Here is a 19,634-nt window from a genome sequence, read left to right as displayed (position 1 = left end):
AAAGTTTTGAAATATTATATGTTTTAGCTTTATAAAGTTAAAAACAAGAAAACCTTTTTCAAATTAATTTTTTTCCCAGATATGCACAATTACCAAAGGACTATTTAGAAGAAAAAAGATCAAGAGATAGTCAGTATAGGATTTGGGTTGATGGTTACCAGGTGGAGGAAGGCAGGTGATGAATGTGATAAGGCAGGTGGTAAGTTGTCAGAGGACCAAACTAGCTCTTGATTTGGGTAGTATATTCATGGTTATTACAACGTTATTAAAATAAGTATGCAGGTACAATTATAGATACAGAAACAAACAAAGTGGGCCATGCTTTGACAATGATGAGAATGTCTCCTGAACCAAAGTTCATGATTCATTCAGTTCTATGCTCCTGAAATCCAAAATGCAAATGTAAGACTCATGAGCTCCGTGCCATTGCTTGATTTTTTTTTTTTTTAAGAATATCCGACTCCTTGGGGAGAACAAGAATTATGACCTTAATAACCAGGAAATTACCAGAATTTTCTAGCTTCACTTTATCTTTAAACGGTAGACATGGATTTGTCTGGCATCATTAACAACAAAGACCTCCATGGTGCTTCCAAAGTCCTGTTGCAGAGAAGAGTTGAGTCTCCAACTACAGTTTGGCATCGAGGACTGGGTGGATCTTGGACATGTAGGCAGGTGGGCACAGGTGGAGGCATCCCTGCTGGCTGCCCGGCCCCTGCCTCGCCGCCTCTGAACACGTGGCCCCCCACCTCTCCTCAGCCGCCTGCTCTCAGCTTCCACATGTATTTCCTTACTGTTAGGTTTAGAATGTTAGATTTAAAAACTGACTTTTATTAAGATGGGTATAGCTTTTCACTCGTAGAAAGAAAATAACTAGAATGATTGTTTTAAGTGTTGTTGTTTATGATCTTCGACATACTTGTTTATTTGTATCATAAAACGCATAACAGTTTAGATCAACAACTGAATCGCTCTAATGTACCTAAATGTTAATGTGAGAAAAGGAGGTGGGTACCAAGTAGGCAGGCAGGCAGTGCATCATGGGTTCTCAAATTTTCCTTCCTAGTGAGAAGCGGGTGGGGACTTTATTGCTGCTTCTTTACCCGTGCGGGAGGGGCGCAGAGGGAGTTCTACACATCTGTGCCCGGGGGCTTCCTGCGCTCCAAGACCACCAGGGCATTTCTCCAGTTCCCTTGTCAGCTACCTAGCTCCTGCACCTGTACAATGCCCTTGGAGGCAAAAATGCCTTACTGTCTGTGAGATGCTTTGAAGCTGAGCTGCTTTGAAGGAAGCACACTATTTAGGAAAACCAGAGCTAGCTCTAAGGTCAATGGGCCACTGTGTGTGAAGCTTTTTTGACTTTTGAAATTACTCTTGACTACTATGTCCAGATTTATGGAGGAGCTTTCAAATCACACCAGAACACAAAAACTTAGCTCCTGTTTATTTGGCTGAAGAGCAAATGCCGAACATCAGAAGTGGTTTACATTTTAACAGAGACCACTAGTGCTTTTCCCACTTTGGGCTGCTTGATGGGTAAGAGAATGAAATGGAAAAGGTATTAGAGAGTTGGTCAAATGCTCTTCCTACAGGTGGGTGTCTCACCACAGCTGGGCGTACATGCCCCAGAGTAAGGATGGAAAAGGCGGAGTCTCTGAGGTCCAGAGTATTTATTATATCTATGGTGTGGGTTTCAGGATCTCTGGGCCTTGCTCAACACTTCATTCTCTACTTGGTCTTCTCTGCACACACTGGCAGACCTCTCTTTTGTCAGCAGTTTTGCTATGCGTGAATTTCTTTTAGATTTATAAAAATTCTGTATCGTGTGAAGCCCTCCAAGTCCCCACTGATTTACCTAATTTTTTCTGTAAGTCATTATCTCACCTCCTTGGTTCCTATTTAACATATTTTAGATTTACTATTGAATTGACACGTTAGCTTCCATTTCACTTATAAACTGATGTAGTTAAAGATACACATAAAACATTGTCTTGAACTATACATAACTGAGGCTCTTAGTTGCAATGTAAATGTTATCAGACATTTAGTGCTTTATGTCACAGGACAGAGACAAGTGGATAAAGTTCAATGGGGAAGATGTCCAAGTAACAAACTTAAAGAATAAAAATAAAATGTATAAATGCAATATGGAAGTATATATTTAGAAGAAAATGTAAGAAGAGAATTCCCACAGAAATTATAAGAGAAAAGAATTCTCACAGAATTCACAGGAATTACTGTGACTTGCAGCCAATTTGAACTATTTTGTATCACAGCATAAAAACGAAAACAGAGAGAAATGTATTTTGGTTCTTTACACAAGGATCTGGTAGCTGGTAAAAACATTCTTTTCTATGAATCAAAAGAGATACAAAATAATACTTCTAAATTAATCCCTGTCCACTTAATATGTCAAGCCCAGGCACTTGGTATTCTGCTAATATTTACCTGGAATAGACAGTCAGAATTGAAGCTCCCGTGAGGCAGATGTGTCAAATGTAAAGTATAAAGCTCATTTACATGTAGCACAGTGCCTTTTGTGTGCCAATGAAAGAAATTCTAAGATATTTTCTAATTTCCTTATTTTCATTTGAATGCTGCGGGTGATACAATTCTATAGCCATTATAAACACTGCCATCATCATTTAAGATTAGAATCTGAATATAAAGCAGGCTCCTGCTAGTAATGTCTAATATTCTCAAGTGACAGAATAGAGACCATGCAGTAGGGTCTTCAAACCAGCTCAGCACCCTCACCAAATCTGAGTATTTCACAGGATGTGTTTGCAGTTTTGTCAGAGTGCTTATCTTTTCAGTAGTCAATCTTTTTTGAGTGGTTGTCTGCCCCCAAAACACATCTCTGTGGTATTCAGGATCAAATTGTGAGGGAAAAAGATGGAGAAGGAGGAACAGTCCAGTCAATGACAGGGCTAGACCCCCTAGAATATTTGATCTTATCATGAATAGGTGTGGAGAAATTCCTGAAACCTTTCCATGTGAATACACAAGGAGAAGAAGTAAAAGAACTGTCTTATTTCCTAGTTTGGTATAAACTAAAAAGTACATATTAGGTTCACTTGGAAAATATATGAATTGGGAAAATAACAAATAATTGTTGCTAAAGTGAAAATTTCCTATACTTTTTGTTTATACCATTTTAAAGAGCAATTTGACACTAATTCATTGATTAAAATGGGGAAGGGACTCATGATTTTATGGTTCTCCAGGAAGGTTAATGCAATCATGAGACCTCTTTTTGACCAGATGAGAGGCAAAATGTGAATTATCAACCAAGGATCTAACAAAGGGAAACAGATTTATGGGCAATAAATACTGAATATGCAGCCAGGTACAATATAAGAGTGATATAAGATTCACTTAAAATTAAGAAACAATGAAATGATAGATACTTTAATTCCACTGAAGTTTTCCCAATGTTGTTAATGCTGCTGCTGATTAATTCAGCTCATGACCTGCATCTATGGTATCTGCAATGCTAGACTATATGCTAGTTTCTGGGAGGAAACTGAACAAATGATGGCATCTTTGGTACCCGGTTGTGTGGGACAAAGTGGGCATGTGCTGGCTTTGCATACTAAAGAGACCAGGCATAGTCTCTACTTGTGGACAGTATCTCTGAGTGAAGGCTGGGCCATAAGGACTTATCTTCAACCCTGGAAAAGATCAAAATAGCTGTAGTAGCAGGAGAGATAATGATGGATTGAATAATAATTGGCAAATGATAACTTAAAGAAGTAACAACAAGGGGAATGAGAAATAATGGAATGTTTTAATTTTTTAAAAATTTTATACCCCAAATGAAAAAGAAAATTTTGCAACCATTTATAGCCTATCACCTGTTTATAAAACAAGAAATAGGCACCTCGCCCCAGGGAAGCAGTGACTCAATTGTGTGTTCTGGCACTTCATCATGGATGAATCTCTTTTTCTTCCTTACCTACAATTGGATGGGGTGTCTTTCACTGTTCACACTTTTGAAAGGAAAAAGGGAAATATCACTGACTAAATGCTGATCAACAAATTGTGGGTAATAGTTGCTGTTACTGGAAGTTGGTGATGGACAGGAAAGCCAGCCTGGCATGCTGCCGTCCATGGGGTCACAAAGAGTTGGACATGACTGAGCCACTGAACTGAATGAACTATAAATAAAAAGGATTTTGTTGAAAAGCAATTTTGGTTGAACTTTTAGAGTTCTGAAATCTTTCATTCTCTATTAAAAAAAAAAAAAATCAATTTAAGAAACCTCCCTCCCCCGAGGCTGAAGGCATATGTTCTTCTTCCTCCATCCCTCCATCTTTTCCCCCTTTCTCTTTCTCTTTCCCCTTCCCTATTCCTGTCCCTTTCTTTCTCTCTCTCTCCCTCGCTTCTTTTTATGCATTTTCTCCCTTCTTCCTCCTCAGCCTTTCCTCATTTTCTCCCTTCCTTTCTTGTAGTGATTGTTTGCTGAGTCTCCAGTTGCCTGACACTATGTTGAAGACACAAAAGGGTCAAGACCTAATCCTGCCCCGACAGAGTTCACTTCCAAATGGAGACGCTTCTGTTTTTCAACCTTGTTTGCGTAACTCTCATAAAATAATCACGATATGCACACAGCAGGGCCTGAAAGCCAGCTCTAGCCCCGTACTTACAGCTATGGAAAACCGCTGAATGCTTTCATCCTCACAGTCCTGGATGACCTTACCCAGCCGGTGGTTGTCATGGGACTCTCCATCCGTCACAATTACCATGACTTTTTTAACCCCTCTTCGGGCACCCCGGGCTTCAGTGAACGCCTCTTCCCTGAAATAATCACAGACAAACGAGGAGCAATTCAAACATCAGCCCAAGTTTAGGCAAGGTGATCAACAAAATGAAAACACTACCAGCTCCAGGGAGCCCATTAACATTGACTCCCATTGTTCAAGCCGGGAGCCATGATGCTCACTGTTTGTGATAGTTTAAGATTTATTCCAGATGATGGAGAGGTTACCATTTTGCTAATCACCATTTATCCCTTGTGGGATATTTTGTTTATCCAAAAGGCAGCAGTCTTTCATTCTTTGGAAATTTCAAAGGGAAGGTGTTGACTGGAGCATACAGCAGGTTTAGAGAAGGTCAGATTTTAAATACTCTCCCAGCCCCACCTTTGTCTGTAAACACTCCTTGTCTCACTTGACAGGCCTCTTTCTGTCTGCTTTTGGCAGAAGCTTTTGCTTTAGCTCTCACTTCCCACACCTACTCTGACATTCACAGAAGAGTGTGGCCATCTTCTGAGCTACAGACTGGGTGTGGGAGAAAACGCAGTATCTGCACGGGAGAGTGCACTTGGATATGGGGTAAAATCTAGACATAGGAATTAGACTGCAGATGGCAGTGGTCTGAGTCAGTGACAGAGCTGTGTTCATGGGGCAAGGAGGGTTTGGCTAGCTATGAAAGGTTTGGCCTGAATTAAGTTTTAGGACAAAGGCTGCTAGGGATGAGGTAGGAGAAGGTGGTCTGGAGAGAAAGGAAACACGCTATGAGCTAACTTCAAAAAAGGAATTTTGATTTAATTTAATTTAATTCAACAAGTATTTATGGCAAGTGATGGAAGATAGGGGAAACTGACAATTTTTGTTTGTTTTGTATCTTCTGCGTGCACACACAGACACACACACACAGGCACACTTTCCCGTTATTACTTTCTTTTCCTCACTTCACATTCCCCTCTGGAGTCTTGCACAAGAGTACACTTTACTTAGGACTAAAACAATGAATGGAATGGATTTCATATAATATTGTTTTAGTATATTTTTTAGTACATTTTTGGTATAAAATGTACCAATCATTGTACTGAATAGTCTATTTAAATATTTCACTTTGGTCAAAAGAAAATAAGAAAACAACAGAAAGATAAATATTTTACTTTGGTCATGAGGACAAACAGCTGCAGTTTGGAATACACCAAAGAAACACCTCTCGTTTTAACCTCCCAATGGTTTGCCATGGTAAACATTAGTTCTACTGCAGATATACAGTAAATGCACAGTAGCGGGAATCGTGTGAGGAGGGAGACAGGATTCTGGTGACGTGAGCAAAGCAATTTCATCTGTGCTTGTTTTCCCTTTAAAAGGACCTACAGCAAATATGACAAGATGATAAGAACTGTTGATTTTGTTTGATGAGTACATAGGATTTTGTTGTACTATTTTTTTTAATTTTCAATTTTTCCTACAATTTTCAAAAGAGAAAAAGAAGCTTTTTTTTTTTTTTTTAATACTGACCACTGGGGAACTGTGTATCTCTGCCCTCTATACCAGACAAACAGATTTTTTACTTATTTCTATGTACAAAGGTGAAAAATAGATGTTAAAGTCTAGCCTTTAAATGAAATCTGGACATGGATATGATAAGATATCAATCTTTTTTACAACTCTGATTCCTTTCAGCAGATGTCTCTAGCCTCCAGGATCTAATACCTGATGATATGAGGTGGAGCTGATATAATAATAACAGAAATAAGCTGCACAATAAATGTAATGCACTTGAGTGATCCTGAAATCATCCTCCTCCTGCCCAGTCTGTGGAAAAATTGTTTTCCACAAAAACAGTCCCTGGTGTTGAAAGGGTTGGGGACCATTATCTTAGAAGATTGCCAAAATTTCCTGACTCTCTTGAAGATCAAGGCCATAACTGAATGAACATCAGCTGAAGGCGATGATTAAAAGACGTTCCTTAAAGAAAATCTGGTAGCTCTGAAACCAGGACTGGCTTTCTATGGGTAGCATTGGCAGAGTTCATGTGAATACCCTTTATGTTTCAACTGTCTCCTGCAAATTATGTTTGACCCCCATTTCCCACTATCCATTTTTCTTTTTTTAAAGTAAGCATTGACCAGTCTGCATGGCTTTATATGTTAATATACCCCAGGAGAATCCCTTTCTTTGGGACAGGAGAATCCAGGCTTTATGAGTAAATAATGTGAAACAACGAAAAGAAAGACAATTTGGGGTAGGGATCAGTTCAGTTCAGTTCAGTTCAGTCTCTCAGTCATGTCTGACTCTTTGCGACCCCATGAATCATAGCATGCCAGGCCTCCCTGTCCATCACCAACTTCTGGAGTTTACTCAAACTCATGTCCATCGAGTCGGTGATGCTATCCAGCCATCTCATCCTCTGTCATCCCCTTCTCCTCCTGCCCCCAACCCTTCCCAGCATCAGGGTCTTTTCCAATGAGTCAACTCTTCGCATGAGATGGCCAAAGTATTGGAGTTTCAACTTCAGCATCAGGGGTAGGGATAAGGGGACATAAAAATATGTTTAACTAGGAAACACTGAAAATGGAAGTAAGAATTCTAAATATTTAGAAATACTGTTTGAACTGATCCTGCCTGAAAGGAATAAAGAACAATTAGACATGCAAAACTAATGTATAAGAAGAGTACTTAGCAATGTCATTATGGAGTTTTATTTATATACAAAACTCAATAAACTCTATGTCCCACAGCTAGACCTTCTGTGAAAACACAGAGGCAAAAGCCATATAGGGACATGGTATTTAGAGTGGTATTTATGCAGGAGCAAAGCAGTCAGAATATTTCGTCAGTTAGTTTTCAAAGATGAATATTCATTCTTAAGTGGTTGCCTTTGGAGGACATAGCTCCCCACAGGCTCAGAGTTTCAAAGAACACTTTGATTTACTTTGAAAGTACAGTCACATTTAGCCAATTACTTAAGAAGTGCACTCAGCACACCTAAACGCGTGCACTTCCGTGCATGCAAACTGGTGATCCTATGGGCAGGTGAATGTAAAATTACCCCATCTGTTTGTGGTTATTTTTCTCACGGGCCCCACATTAACTATAACCACATGCTTTTCTAACATTTATGAGTCTGAAGCAGACCATGAAATTTAAAATTTTTGAAGATCCAATCCATTCTTTGGAGTATCCATATTAACCATTTTAGCCCTCTTAGAACATGGATCTTAACTGGAATGAGAGGATGGGCTTTTCAGAGTCAGGTGAGAGTCCAGAAGTTGAAGGCTCTTAAGAGAAGGATCCTTAACATTAGTCATACTGCTCATTAGATTTTCTGTGATTTTGGTACTGTTCAGTTTTTGTTCAGAAGCTTTCATGGTGGTTAACGGGGAGAAATAAGCAAAAGAGCTGAGTGGGATCAGGAAAAATACAGAAAAGAGAATGCTCTACACTGTAAGGAAAGGATAGTTCTGTAGATCCTTGTAGAATGCAACTCAGCCAGAGTGGATTATGTGCACTCCATGGAGGAAACTGCAGAAGGGAGGGAAGGAGGAATGTGAATTAGAGGGAATTTGGGGAAAGTAAGGAGGAGAGAGGGTATCAATGATGAAATCCTTTCCTCTTTTCAAACTTTTCACTGAAAATGATTTCAAATAAGACATTTAATTTGCCTTCTTAAAAACTCTTATTTGAGAGCTTCAACAACCCTACATCTGTAAATTTAAATCTGCGAAATGCTGTAAAATTATAGACATATTATGGTATACACATATACTGAATAGAAGTGTACTAATTTAATCCATTTTTTATACCAAGATTACTAGAAGCTGAAAACAGAGAATAAAGGGAAAAGATATTATCTAATATTATGTCTTAGTACCCAAGAACATGATGCTGTAGACCACATGACTTTTTTGACTGGTTCTGCATCAATCAAAATCTTGGAATAAAAGGAAAGATAAGAATGGTGAGACTGTAATATAGAAAATTTGACCCTACAATTATTAGCTAATCAGTTGAATCTGATTTCAACAAGGTGGCTTTAAATATTACTAAGGTAATAATAACTGTTCAGTTAATACTTCAAAGCACTAGACTGTAAGCAGTTACTGTTGCACAGTCTTTGACTTTGGCTTATTATTATTATTTTTTAATCTATATACCTTGCTGTGCGCTTTCCAGGTGGTGCTAGTGGTAAAGAATCCGCCTGCAGTGGAGGAGACCTAAAAGACTAGGGTTCAATCCCTGAAATCTGGTTGGGAAGATCCCCTGGAGGAGGAAATGGCACCCCACTCCAGTATTCTTGCCTGGAGAATCCCACAGACAGAGGAGCCTGGCAGGCTACAGTCAGCAAATAGGTGGACACAACTGAGTGTCTGAACACACATACCTTGCTGTGTCTATTCCAAGGGCTGTCATGGTCTGTCGGCCGCCTCTCTGGACTATTCCTTTTGCTGCAACAAGCACCTCTTCTGTTGATGAATACTTATTGAGGTTGAACTCATGAGTTACATTTTCTCCATACTGTACAATTCCAACCTGAAATACCAAGTCACTGTGTTATCCATCTAGCAGACTTCCGCTTTAACTGTCTTCAGTTTAAACACATGGATCAGATGTAATAGTACAAGTTATTATTTAAACCAAAGGGATTAAAACCCTACCAGTACACAAATCCTACTTTGACAGCAATAATCATTGCCATTTGTGAATATTCATATCCCAAAGGACACAAATGAGAGTGCTTTATTAAACCTCTCAAATGATTGGTTTCTCTCTTCAACAGTGTTTACCGAGTGACTCTGGTAGGCTTTGGGATAGAACATGAAACTGACATGGTCTCTGCCTTCATGGAGCTTCTAAACTAGAGGGAGAGAGAGAGATTAAACACAAGAATTATTCAAACACAGGGTCAGCTACAAACTGTGAAAAAGGCTGTGCTAACAGAAAAGCTATTACTGGCAAGTATAACCTAGAAGCGTAATTTAAAATGGGGCTCAGGGAAGCCCTTTCAGAAGAGATATTTGAGACTTAAAAGATATGTGCTAGGAGGGTGGAGGCCCGTCCTGGATGGCAAGTGTGAGGGTGGATGGGGTCCACACTAAAGGACTGCCCTGTGAAGAAACTGAGATGGCAAAGAGGTAGGTGCTCTGAGAACAGAAATACAGTCAATGAGTCTGGGCCAAGCTAGGAGGCAAGAGGGGGGCAAGATGAAGTTGGAGGAATGCTCAGGGATATTTTTGGCAAGGACACATGTGTGCTTCCTGTAGCTCAGCTATAGCTTCATGGCTCCTAAATTAGCCCATTCCCTCTCTTGTTCTGTCTTCTCTCTCTCTTACTGCCATACTCCTTTCATTCCTTCTTTCCCCCAGGTGGGTAATGCAAGCAGCTAACTGCAAAGCCACCGTGAAGGAAAAAGACTTTGAAGGTTAAGTGCAACTGATTCACTTCCCCTTGCCCATTTTCTTAATCCTTTTTCTGCACCCTCCTTTGAAGTTTGGTGTGAACCAATAAACTAACCTATATCAAGAACTGTGCCTGAAGTTACTTTGTTTAACCTTCCTACCCCCCAAATTAGGGACTCAGAGAATTCTTTACCCAAAGGACTGGTTTTTTCTTTAAATAATTTTTTTTTTTAATGTTTTTTGACTGCCTTGGGTCTTCGTTGCTGCAAGGGCTTTTCTCTAGTTGTGATAGGCAGGGGTTATTCTTCATTGTGGTGTGCGGGCTTTTCATAGTGGTGACTTCTGTTGAGGAGCACAGGCCCTAGGGTGTGTGGGCTTCAGTAGCCGCAGTTCCCAGGCTCCAGAGAGCAGGCTCATCAGCTGTGGAACACAGGCCTAGCTGCCCTGCTCTGTGTGGAATCTTCCTGGATCAGAGATGGAACCCACATCTCCTATATTGGCAGGTGGGTTCTTTGCCACTGAGCCACCAGTCTTTGAATAGCTTTTAAATTACTTTCCCACTGACCCTAATAGCTTTTAACCAGGAATCCAGGGAGATACTGAATAATTATTAAGGGAAACAATGTAGGTTTGCCATTGTCTTTGTGTGTATAAATGCTCAGTGTAAATAAATGTACAATTATTTTGTTATTTAGATATAATCATTGTGCCTAATTTATGGTCCCATGGTGAACAGAAGCTATTGAAAAGTACTAGGATTCTGTTGGGCAGTTCTGTGTTGCTGCAGAAGTTAATTGCTCATCCATTCAGGGCGTCTTTCAGAGTTGGTTTTGTTTTTATTTCTCTTTGTTTCAATTGATTAAGCAGGAGACTAAAGAACTTTGAAAACTGTCACCCCTGTTATTATTCTTAGATATTTTACTACTTGGATGACTCTATCAAACACCCTAGTCTCTTATTTCTTTGACTTTCTTGCCTTTAGTAATCTTTTGCTCTAGCTCACCTATGTCATCTGCTTCCAAGGTCTTCTCTTTGACCTTGTCATCTGGAAAAACTGCAGCACCTCAATCTCAATGTCAAGTGTTCTTCTCTCTGACCGTTAACTTTGGCTCATTTACCTAGTATATCTAATTCATCAATTCCTTGACCACATTAAGACTTCCAATTAATCCATATATGTTACTTTTTATTTTTGTATCCAACCTAGATTCCATGATCCATCACCATAATCATATACTTGCAAACATTTATCTCCTTTAACCTTTTTGCCCCTGCATTAACTAATTTGGCTAACTTCCAACTGTGGTTAAGCCCAAATATCTCCTTCTCTGTGAGTGATCCTGTGACACTGAACGCTGTTAGACAAAAACCACATACCTTGTAGACTGGTTTCTCTTTAAAGTTTTGCTTATGAATCTAAAATGAGGTTGCACACAGCACTGCCCAACCATACTAGTGCTTTTTAATAGTGAGTGTGCTCCCTTCAGTCAAATTCTGGTGATAAGGTGCTAACTTCTCAGGAAAAAGACAGCATCTCCTTTACACATGCGGAGGAGTTCACGTGAGAAGAGAAGGAAGTCATGCCAACTAAATAAAGCTGCTTTATGATGTAACATTTTACATTTACAACATACTTTTCATATCTTAGAGAACATCCTATGAACTATTGGATTATTGGGGAAAATTGGGAAAATATAACATCTTGGTAAGTCATATATCAATGTTTTATGTCTTATATCTATCATATCTATCTATGGATCTCTGTCTACTTAACATATATCTCACTTTTATAAGCTCATTCTTTTGTAAATGTTGGGATATAAGAGAACTCATAACGGCTCATTCCCTCACCCTTTGTGTACACTTTGCTTCTCACAGCTGAACCCGAGACTTTCATCAGATGACTGTCCTTGGACTGCTAGAGCTGCTTTGCCCCAAAGGTTCCAAGAGTCAGCAGTGTCTGGAGTTTTCTCCCTCCTCATCCCTTGCCCTGCTCCATAGGCAAGGCCTGAGTGCGGGCAAGGCAGGATGGGTCCCTTGACTTAACCTGGAGCCCTTTCCAGATGCAGCTGAGGCCTCAGCTTTACCGGAAGCCACATGCTTGCTTGCCCTCCCTGGCTGCTCTGTTTCGATCCCCCAAATCCCTTCCTATTTTCTTTTGGAAGCACTCCTGTTGTAAACTGCTATCACTTGACTCCTGCTCTCAGAGTTTGCATCTGGGGGATTGGATCTAAGACAGTTATTATCTACGCTTCTGCATTCTTTCTTCAGCCCAGGCCAGACATCACTGACTGCCTTGAACCTGGACCGTGGCAATCAAGGTCTCTACACTGCTGATCTCCTTCCCTCCATTTCCACTGTCTTCAAATCCTTCTACACGGTGATAGTAGATAAACTGTGTTAAGAGTCTGCTTTTATCACATGCCTTTGTTATTCAAAAACTCCAATAACTCTTCATTACCTACATCAATGACGTTGAAATATATTTTATGAAAAAAAAATTTTTTTTTTGAAATATACTTTAAAAGAGAACTGCAATTCTAATTAAAATAGAAAACAGATACAACTTCAAGCTGCTTCTTGAAACACTAGGCCTATAGGTTAAAATTCAGTTTCCCCCTGCCCTGAGTTTCAGCCACCCAACCATCTGGCCCTACATTCTCTCTTCATCCTCATCTTCAGGATTCTACCCAGACCAAATGCCCTTCCTTATCCCTGCAACTAAGCTAAGTCCTACCCTTTTGGTAAGATTCAAGTCTCACTTTCTATGCAGCTTCGTCCACCTAGTTGCCAATAGAGTCCACAGTGATCTTCCCTTTCTCCAAACTCTAAAGCAAACTTGTCTGTGCTGCTCCTGCGAGCACAGCATTCTTCTCAGCTTTTGTCCACATGCTTTATCTCTCAACAGCATTATAAGTTCTGAAGGGGCAGGCAGGGGTAAAGTGCAGGACTGCGTCATAGCTGTTGGTATTCTCTTATCCTGGGCCACTATTTTGCTTTGCTCACAGTTGACCCTCGTACATTCTTACTAGATGAGTGTACCACTTCACATAGGCAAGTAGAAAACTGAGATAGGAGGGAAATAATGATAAACAGAAAAAGAGAGATATGAAGAAGCGTGGGAAATTAGAAGAGGGCAGTGGAAACTCACATCTCAGGAAGATGACATTCAGTGTAGGTTCCTGGCTGACATGGGAGTTCTTGTTTCCTTAGGAATCAGAATAAGGTTTCTGCTGTGTCTTCCTCAGAAAAGGGTGCCATTTATTAATTTTCATCACAGGAAAATAGCCACATCACTAAACGTACATAATGCTTTGTGTGAGACTCACTTTAATAGGAGTGATTTAAGACCCAGCTTACTTTATAAATTTAATGCAGGTGAAACAGATCTGTACTAAAATAATGAGTATAGGTGCATATGTAACCAAGTCAAAAAAATATGAGAATTAAATAATTCTTATTTAAGAGAAATTTTAAGAGAAATTCTTACTTCTTAAGAATTTCTTAAGAAATTCTCTCTTATGTTAAGAGAAAAAGTGATGAACACACATGGTGAGGGAATCATAAACACATTTATTGTCTCACAGGTCAGCCCTCAGGCAGGAAGGAGGATCCAGGTTCCTAAACAAGCTGCCCAGGTCAAGAACAGACAGTTAGTTATAAAAGTAGAATGGGAGAAAGCAAAAAAAAGCAGTCTTGAGCCTGGAAGATCTGTCAAGGATGATCATTAAAGACATTTAAATCATTTCAGGATTGAGAAAAAGATAAAAAACCAATAATCATCATATTTGACTTGAAGCAGCCAATTGTACTGAAATGGTCCAAAGACCCAGAGGGTGGAGCTAAGCAGAGAACTGCAGAGGAGTAGTAAAGATAGAACGATTCTAGGCATTCTTACTAAATGAAAAAAAGTAGGCAGAGACGGCAGCTAAAAGATACAACTAGGTTAACCGTGGGCTTTCTTTAAGGGAGAATGTGAAGAGTAGCTTATGGCATCAGTATAAGACAAGTCGATGAAGATAGTAAAATTAGGCTCTTTCTTGAAAAGATTTTTGATGTGGACCATTTTAAAAGTCTTTATTGAATTTGTTACAACATTGCTCTGTTTTCTATGAGGTTCTTTTTTGGCTGCTAGGTATGTGGGATCTTAGGTCCCCACCAAGGGATCAAACCCACACCCCCTGCCTTGGAAGGTGAAGTTTTAACCACTGGACTGCCAGGGAAGCCCCAACAATAAACTCTCACAAAGTGAGGGATGAGTAACAATAGAGGAACAGTTACTTTTCAGAGACAACTGTCAGGGACACATTTAGCTCCTGGGGAGATGTAGTTTGAACTTCTTGATTAAGTAGTTACAACTGCAAGCTGATTCACAGTATAGCATAAACTAGGCACACAACTGGCTGAGAATCCTGCTACAAGAGTAACAGGAACATTTAGAACCTCCCACTTCAATATAAAATTTACATTCATGTTTCAGATAAACCCCAAACGAATGTCTCCTTACCCTCCTTTTCCAGGGAATACAAACTTTCTAAGTTGCTAGGTATAATTTTTTTAAAAGTCCATAATCACACACTTTCAGAAAGCAATCATTAAAACAAAGTTTAACAGTTTTTCTGTCTCTGTCTGCCTCCTTCTGTTGTAAGGAAAAAAGGCCACAAATTTCAAATACTACAAAAGAGCAAGGCTTTCCCTTACTCCTGAATTGCTCTGCACTGACTCAAAAGTGGATTACTCTGAAAGTGCTCTCAGAGTCTTTAATATGAAAACATGCATTGTGAATCACAAATTGGAAGACCTGATGTATTTTATTCTTAGTTAAGGGAATTTATTTTTTATGTGCAACATGTTCCACACCTCAAACGACATAGCTTGGAAAATATTATTTTATTCTAATTGTGAATTACCTGTTTATAAAGATCAATTCATTGTTCTGCTTCATTCACACCTGTTATATTTATATCACATTGTCATGGATTGCTTCCCAGGTGGTGCTAGCAGTAAAGAACTCACCTGCCAATGCAGGTAGACATAAGAGATGCAGGTTCAATCCCTGGGTTGGGAAGATCCCCTGGAGAAGGAAACGGCAACCCATTCCAGTATTCTTGCCTGGGAAATTCCATGGACAGAGGAGCCTTGTGGGCTACAGTCCATGGGGTCACAAAGAGTTGGACACGACTGAAGCAACTTAGCAAACAGTCATGCATTGCAGTTTTCCAAATATAGGCCTTGACTTTAAGTTGGAAGTTTTTCAGGATTAGAGACAAAGTTTTAGAGTTTGTTATTTATATTGCTATACACTTAGCATAATACTTTATCAATAAGATACTTCATAAATATCTGCTGGATTAAAATGAATTATCCAAATGGCTTCCTTTCTTTTAAAAGTAGAGCAAAGAGGGAAGTGAATGTGAGGAATATGGAAGGAATGATGCTATTAGAAATCAGAAAAATTACTATTTTTTTTCTCATAAAAAAGTCACAAAAGAATGACAAGAGAATTTAAGAAAGAGAAACGTTTAAAGTAGCTATTATATATACTACATCAAGGAGTTATGAAGGAATGGAATTATCTCCTCCTTTAGAATTCTACCATTACCTTGTAATGTTAAGTTGGAGTTATAACACCATGTCTAAATTGTAATGCCCAGCATGAGTTTAGTTTCTGGGTTTTCATTCAACAGTTAATATTATCCAATCAATGGCCTTTTTAGGAGAATAATGACAGGAAAACATTATAAGGTTTTCTGTGTGTTTGTAGGATGTACAACAGCTTTACATAAGTCCTCAGTCTTTGGGTCTGGTCATTTCATGTTTTCTTTTACCCAACTACGGAACAAAAGCCCTGCCTTACAACATGCTTCTACTGTAATTAATTAGAGTGTGGATTCAAGTTAAGTGTCAACACAAACCATCCTGAGACCGTATTAACTGAATCTGGGCTTAACCTTTGTCTCTACGGAGAGGCATATGAACAGGACTGGCTCACAGGTAAATGAAATAAATTCTCAGAAACACAATAAAGTTGGTATATGATAGGTCTTTAGTTGGTCTCTTGCTTGATGGAAGGTGATGCAATAAAATTGACACATACTCAAAAATATGAGGCTAGAAGATGTTAAGAGGGGGAAGACTATGGGAGAAATTGAGACCAGAGGTGAATGGGGCTACATGTGTTGAACACCTGAAAAGAAAAGCCTAAAACACAAAGTTCAAAGAATATTCAAACTATCACACAATTGCGCTCATTTCACATGCTAGCAAAGTAATGCTCAAAATTCTCCAAGCCAGGCTTCAACAGTATGTGAACCAAGAACTCCTAGATATTCAAGCTGGATTTAGAAAAGGCAGAGGAACAGAGATCAAATTGCCAACATCCGCTGGATCATTGAAAAAGCAAGAGAATTCCAGAAAAACATCTACTTTTGCTTCACTGACTATGCAAAAGCCTTTGACTGTGTGGATCATGACAAACTGTGGAAAATTCTTAAAAGAGATGGGAATACCAGACCACCTTACCTGTTTCCTGAGAAACCTGTATGCAGATCAAGAAGCGACAGTTAGAACCAGACATGCGACAACAGACTGGTTCCAAATTGGGAAAGAAGTATGTCAAGGCTGTATATTGTCATTCTGTTTATTTAACTTATATGGATAGTACATCATGCAAAATGCTGGGCTGGATGAAGCAAAGCTGGAATCAGGACTGCAGGGAGAAATATCAATAACCTCAGATATACAGATAACACCACTAAAGAGCCTTTCGATGAAGGTGAAAAAGGAGAGATAAAAAGCTGACTTAAAACTGAACATTCCAAAAAGATCATGGCATCCAGTCCCATCACTTCATGGCAAATAGATGGGAAAACAATGGAAACACTGACAGACTTTATTTTCTTGGGCTCCAAAATCACTGCAGATGGCAACTGCAGCCATGAAATTAAAAGACGCTCGCTCCTTGGAAGAAAAGCTATGACCAACCTAGACAGCATATTAAAAAAGTAGAGACATTACTTTGCAACAAAGGTCCATCTAGTCAAAGCTATGGTTTTTCCAGTAGTCATGTATGAATATGAGAGTTGGACCATAAAGAAAGTTGAGTGCTGAAGAATTGGTGCTTTTGAACTGTGGTATTGGACAAGACTCTTGAGAATTCCTTGGACAGCAAGGAGATCATACCAGTCAATCCTAAAGGAAATCAGTCCTGAATATTCATTGGAAGGACTGTTGCTGAAGCTGAAGTTCCAATACTTTGGCCACCCAATGTGAAGAGCCAACTCATTAGACAAGACCCTGATGCTGAGCAAGGTTGAAGGCAGGAGGAGAAGGGGATGACAGAGGGTGAGATGGTTGGATGGCATCACCGACTCAATGGACGTGAGTTTGAGCAAGCTCTGGGAGACGGTGAAGACAGGGTAGCCTGGCGTGCTGCAGTCCATGGGGTCACAAAAAGTTGGACATGACTGGGCATCTGAACAACAACAAAAACACAATGTAGAACAGTGTCTTGGCAGGGGAGAGTCCCCTTCAATCAAGTCTCTTCTAGCCCGATGACTTCATGAAGCCGAGTGGGAGAGTGAGAGATGGTGGTCACTACAATAATGATTTTTAACACAAAGAGAAATTTAAAAATTCCAGAAATTACATTTTTCCAACATAAATGACTTGCTTCCTATTTGCTAGGCAACACACAAACTCTGAACTGTATTCTATAAATATAAGGATTAACGCACAACACTGTCATTGTTTAACTCACATTCCACCAGGACAGATGAGATCATGAAACAAAAAGCGATGCTTCTGAGTGATGAGAGCAGTTGATTAACCGTGTGCAAATGCTGTGGGGATGTGGAGGGGAAGGGACTTCTCCTAGCAAGGGTGGGTGGAATAGCCATAGAGAAAGTCATATTTGCATTGAGTCTCAGAAGTTCATCTAGCACGTGGGGCCTGGGGTGGAGAAGGGCTTTCCAGGCAGACAGAATCCTGTGAACACAGAGCAATGTGTTTAGGGGAGGACAAGGCAGGAGTGACTGCAGGGCAAGGAGAGAAGGAGGCAGTGCGCAGGCAGTAGGTGACAAATGCCTTATAATTCACTGGAGAACTTGGGTATTATTCAGCAGACAGAGATAGGAAATTTTTATCCACGGAAATGTCATGATCTGAACTTTACATGGGAAAAGTAATTCAGATGAGTGATGGATGGGGATAGCGGACAACAGAGACAAAGAGGCTAGAGAAGGAGATTCACCTCATTCACAACACAACCTGATAGACCAGGGTTTGGCTGCACGCCTCAGATAGCCTTCTCAGACCTCAGAACAATGCATCAGCCCTCATATTTAAGGCTCCTAGGAAACGGCCATAAAATGTGTAGTAAAAAGAAAGATAAATAATATTCCTAAAATTTAATTAATTTCCCCCTTTCATTTTGCCTGGTTTAATGTTATGCTACACTCTTGATGGGAACAATCTAGACATTGTTCCATTAGTATATTTCACTTTTATATCAAGCCTCACAATTTACTGGTTTTATTTAGGGTAATGCACTTGTATATGGCATATTTATATCATTCTCATTTATTATTAAAAGCAATGCTATGTTTAGGTATTGAGGATCAATAAGACCTCCATAATGTTTATACCATCATATCTTTTATGGCAAGCCCAGAGTGCTTCAGGTTTGTTTTTATAGGTGGTTTTTTAAAAGGTGATTTTATAGCCTTTACTCTGTCTTGGATAAAAATTTGGTTTGCAAAAGTTCCTTGACTATGTTTGCAAAAGTCTTAATGGGACCACACAGAGACATTGGAGAAATTCTGAGTAACTATTTAGGGTTGATGTTTTTGTCATTTGCATTGCATTTTCTTAATGTATACTAATTGTCGTATGGAAACTTTAACACAAGTTTTAAAATTTATTTTCCTCCCTCCCTTTCTTCCTTCCTTTTTTTTTTTTGTGGAGGAGAAAATTACTTCCAGAAATGGTTCATATCTTTGAGACTAACTTCCAATAATTGCAATTACTACATGAAAATCTATGACTGCAGAAAGTAGGCCATAATACTCGACCTTGATCAAGTGAATAACTGTAATTAATATAACAAACAGGAACTCACAAGGTATAATTAGAATCTAAATTTTGGGGGGCCCGTGATCCCTGTAAAACTTATTTAGGGTTAAATTATTCTACTCTCACTGGATGGAAAGATAAATGTCTTTCTTATGGCTTTTCTTATTTTTAGTTTTAAAATATCTGTTTTTTTTTAAAAAGCTCTATATTTTAATTTAGGCTGTACAACATGAAATTGCTGTATTTGTAAGTCAAAATGATCAAATGACTTGAGGAGAATGGATACATGTATATGTGTGACTGGGTCCTTTTGCCGTGTACCTGGAACTGTCACAACATTGTTGATCAGCTATACTCCAATATAAAATAAAAAGTTAAAAACATAATCAAATAGCAACAATTTCATATGGCTCAATCT

At 39.2% G+C, this 19,634-nt stretch overlaps 1 protein-coding gene across 1 annotated transcript in view; it reads right to left on the bottom strand.

Moving 5' to 3' along the window:
- Positions 1–19,634, bottom strand: part of ITGA1 (integrin subunit alpha 1) — a 225,181-nt gene that overhangs the window by 61,993 nt on the left and 143,554 nt on the right. Inside the window, exons 11-12 of the mRNA XM_070476666.1 lie at positions 9,130–9,278; positions 4,650–4,800 (exon numbers count right to left, since the gene is read on the bottom strand). Of these exons, the coding sequence (XP_070332767.1) occupies positions 4,650–4,800; positions 9,130–9,278 (300 nt within the window). The remainder of the gene's footprint in view (positions 1–4,649; positions 4,801–9,129; positions 9,279–19,634) is intronic.

This window comes from Odocoileus virginianus, chromosome 14 (assembly GCF_023699985.2).
Source record: "Odocoileus virginianus isolate 20LAN1187 ecotype Illinois chromosome 14, Ovbor_1.2, whole genome shotgun sequence".
Lineage (NCBI taxonomy): Eukaryota > Metazoa > Chordata > Mammalia > Artiodactyla > Cervidae > Odocoileus > Odocoileus virginianus.
Note: the sequence above shows the minus strand (reverse complement) of the source record. Positions and strands in the feature narration are given on the sequence as shown.